This window comes from Mus caroli, chromosome 6 (assembly GCF_900094665.2).
Source record: "Mus caroli chromosome 6, CAROLI_EIJ_v1.1, whole genome shotgun sequence".
Classification (NCBI taxonomy): domain Eukaryota; kingdom Metazoa; phylum Chordata; class Mammalia; order Rodentia; family Muridae; genus Mus; species Mus caroli.
Genome location: NC_034575.1, coordinates 101,875,019 through 101,877,802, shown reverse-complemented (window position 1 = coordinate 101,877,802; position 2,784 = coordinate 101,875,019). Strand labels below are relative to the sequence as shown.

Below are 2,784 nucleotides of genomic sequence, written 5' to 3'. Positions count from 1 at the left end.
TCCTTCCTTCCTTCCTTCCTTCCTTTCTTTCTTTCTTTCTTTCTTTCTTTCTTTCTTTCTTTCTTTCTTTCTTTCTTTCTTTCTTTCTTTCTTCCTTAATACCTTGTGAATAATTGCTAATTTTAATAATATAAACATGCTTTCTTTTTTGCTCAGTTTGGTTTTTGTTTGATTATTTGTTTTATTTTCTTTTGTTGTTATTGTTTTTTGTTGTTGTTGTTGTTACTAGTGGTTTTTTTGGTTTTGTTTTTTTGTTTGTTTGTTTTTGTTTTGCTTTGTTTTGGAAACAGGGTTTCACTATGCAGTTGTTTCTGCCTCATTTTCTTTCTACTTTCATTTTGAAACTCAAGATGGCTGACTCTAAGACACACACAGTCCCTTTCTTCCTCTCTCTTCCTCTTTAGTCTTCTAATCCATTCTCCAAACTTTGCTTCTTTTCACATTTTTCTGTTGTCTTGAGATGATAAGCTTGGATCTGTTATCTAGCATGCCAATTCTCTTTATGGATGCATCTCATTTCTTATGAAAATTACTGAGACTCGTGGTCTAACATAAATGATTATTGGCATTTTATTGTTCCTCAGCAGGCAAGCTGAGTTTTGGTTAGCATCTCTTCTAAATTTGGAGAACTTGTATGTATGGCTTCTTTCTGAAAAATGATTTCATGTTACTTGCTCCTATAAGTCTAGTCTTTGACTTATAACTCTGCTCCTTGTGAGGTTGCATAAAACATGTCATCAAAATGACGACTCCTGTTTGTTCTAAATCCATTTCCTCTAACACTCATGGACTTCTGATTTTCCTGCTGGCTTACGACAAAATAAAAACTTCTAGTTTTATTAAACCATTGTTATTAGGAATTGTTAATATTTCCAATGGAAAGGTTATTTGGGATGTTGAATCCTTAATACTGCCAGAAACAGAATCTCTGTACTTTTGTTTTGATGAAAGAATCATTTCCCCATGTTTCTCAGAATATCTCACATTGCCTACCTAAAAACTTTCCTTTTCAATATTCTATGAGCAATTGCTAATTTCAATTTAAATAATACAAACAAGGATTTTGTTTGGTTTCTTTTGGGTTTTCTTGTTTTATTTTTTTGGTTTTTGAACCAGGGTCTTACTATGCAGCCCTGGGTGGCCTGGAACTTGACTATGTAGATTAGGCTGGCCTTGAATTTACCCAGTATCAGTTACCTATATGTCTCAAATGCTATGATCAAAGACATGTGTCACCATTTCAGGCTGGAAACACATTTTTAAGCAAACAAACCTGATGTGAGGCTTTGGATTCCCTTTAACTTCACAACTGAGTTTCACTTTTTTCTCCTCAGAATCCAAAGGAAACATGACATGACTTGGTTCTTGAACAAAAACTGGGCCATGCAGTGTGTAGTCATCTGAAAGAGAAAAAGTTCAATTGAACACCACCTTCCCAATAGTAGCGACCATCAGAATCCATACCGCATTGAGAAAAAAACAAAATAGCAAACGAACAAAAGGATGCCCAAGATTTTTTCTCAGCTTCAAGTTGAAATTTCCCATTGAAGAATAACTTCTTCCCAGTATGTAGGAAGTTAAGACAGGGCTCCCCTGTCACGTGTTGATCATGTCTTTAACTGCTAGCATCAAGACACAGGCTGCCTGGCATCTCTCCTTCTTCCTTCCACATCTTATTGTTCCATCTGCTTTGGCCCAACCTTCTATTTTCTTCACATTTTGGGCTTCCTACATCCCTCTTGTGCGGCTGTCACTTTGGAAAGCTTTGTAATGCCACAAAGTTAACAGTTCCCCCTTTTTGTAATTAAAGAGTATAATAGGAAACAAATGATGTTGATTTAAAAAACATAAAATGTTAATAAGAAAGAATAGCTCTATACTGAGCACACATGCAAGCACACATGCATGCTCACACACAGAGAGAACCTAATTAAAATGATTATGCATATCAAATAAAGAATAGTCTGTAGTTCTGATTCCTAAATTGGCTATACAAAAGGACCAATTTTAAGCCAGCTGATCACGTGCTTGGACACACAGTGAAGGCAAACTGCCATGCATTTCCAAATCTTGCTTTGGAAGAAGAGAAATTACATGTGTGGTAGTCATTTTGTCATGGAATAATAACAAAGCTCAAAGCATAAGCTATAAACCATAATTTAAGTAGCTGGGTAGAGTAGGTTATTAGGGTATACAGATATAAGCATTATTCAAAGAATTTCTCATTACCTATGTTCATACAAAATCCATTTCATTCTTCAAAATCATGTCCAATTTCTATCTTTGCTCCTAGGTTTTTAGTCCTTTATCTTTTTCTGAACCACATGATTTAAAAGGGGATTTTACTCTACAATGCCTCTCGTTTTCTATGAACGCATTCAAGCCTTTCTTTCCCCCTCTTTGAATCATTAATTTCTTAAGAGAATGAAATATCTTACTAATTTTAAGTCACTATGTGATAGTCAGTACAGTTATCCATAAGGATATGTCCTATTGAAATTACTTCTAAACATTTTAAAGTCTTTAATTCGTGTATTTTGCCATTGCCTAACAAACTGTGCAAAAGAAGCACAGCTGGCTATAAGGTGATGCCATGAAGATTACAACCGTGCTGCAGAGAGGCTGTTTCACCTTTAGGTATGGTTATCTTAAAGTTTGTAAACTGCAGTTGTGAGTCTGGAAAATCTTTTTACTTTCTATCTTGCCTTTTTTTTTTTTTTTTTTTTTTTTTTTTTTTTTTGGTTTTTCGTGACGGGTGATAGTTCCAGATAGAACTTGTTCATG

At 34.7% G+C, this 2,784-nt stretch overlaps 1 protein-coding gene across 12 annotated transcripts in view; it reads right to left on the bottom strand.

The window, feature by feature from the left end:
• Positions 1-2,784, bottom strand: part of Cntn4 (contactin 4) — a 990,533-nt gene that overhangs the window by 349,472 nt on the left and 638,277 nt on the right. For all 12 annotated transcript variants that reach the window (XM_029478673.1, XM_029478674.1, XM_029478666.1 and 9 more), the window contains one exon: positions 1,274-1,400. In XM_029478673.1, coding sequence (XP_029334533.1) covers positions 1,274-1,400 — 127 coding nt within the window. The remainder of the gene's footprint in view (positions 1-1,273; positions 1,401-2,784) is intronic.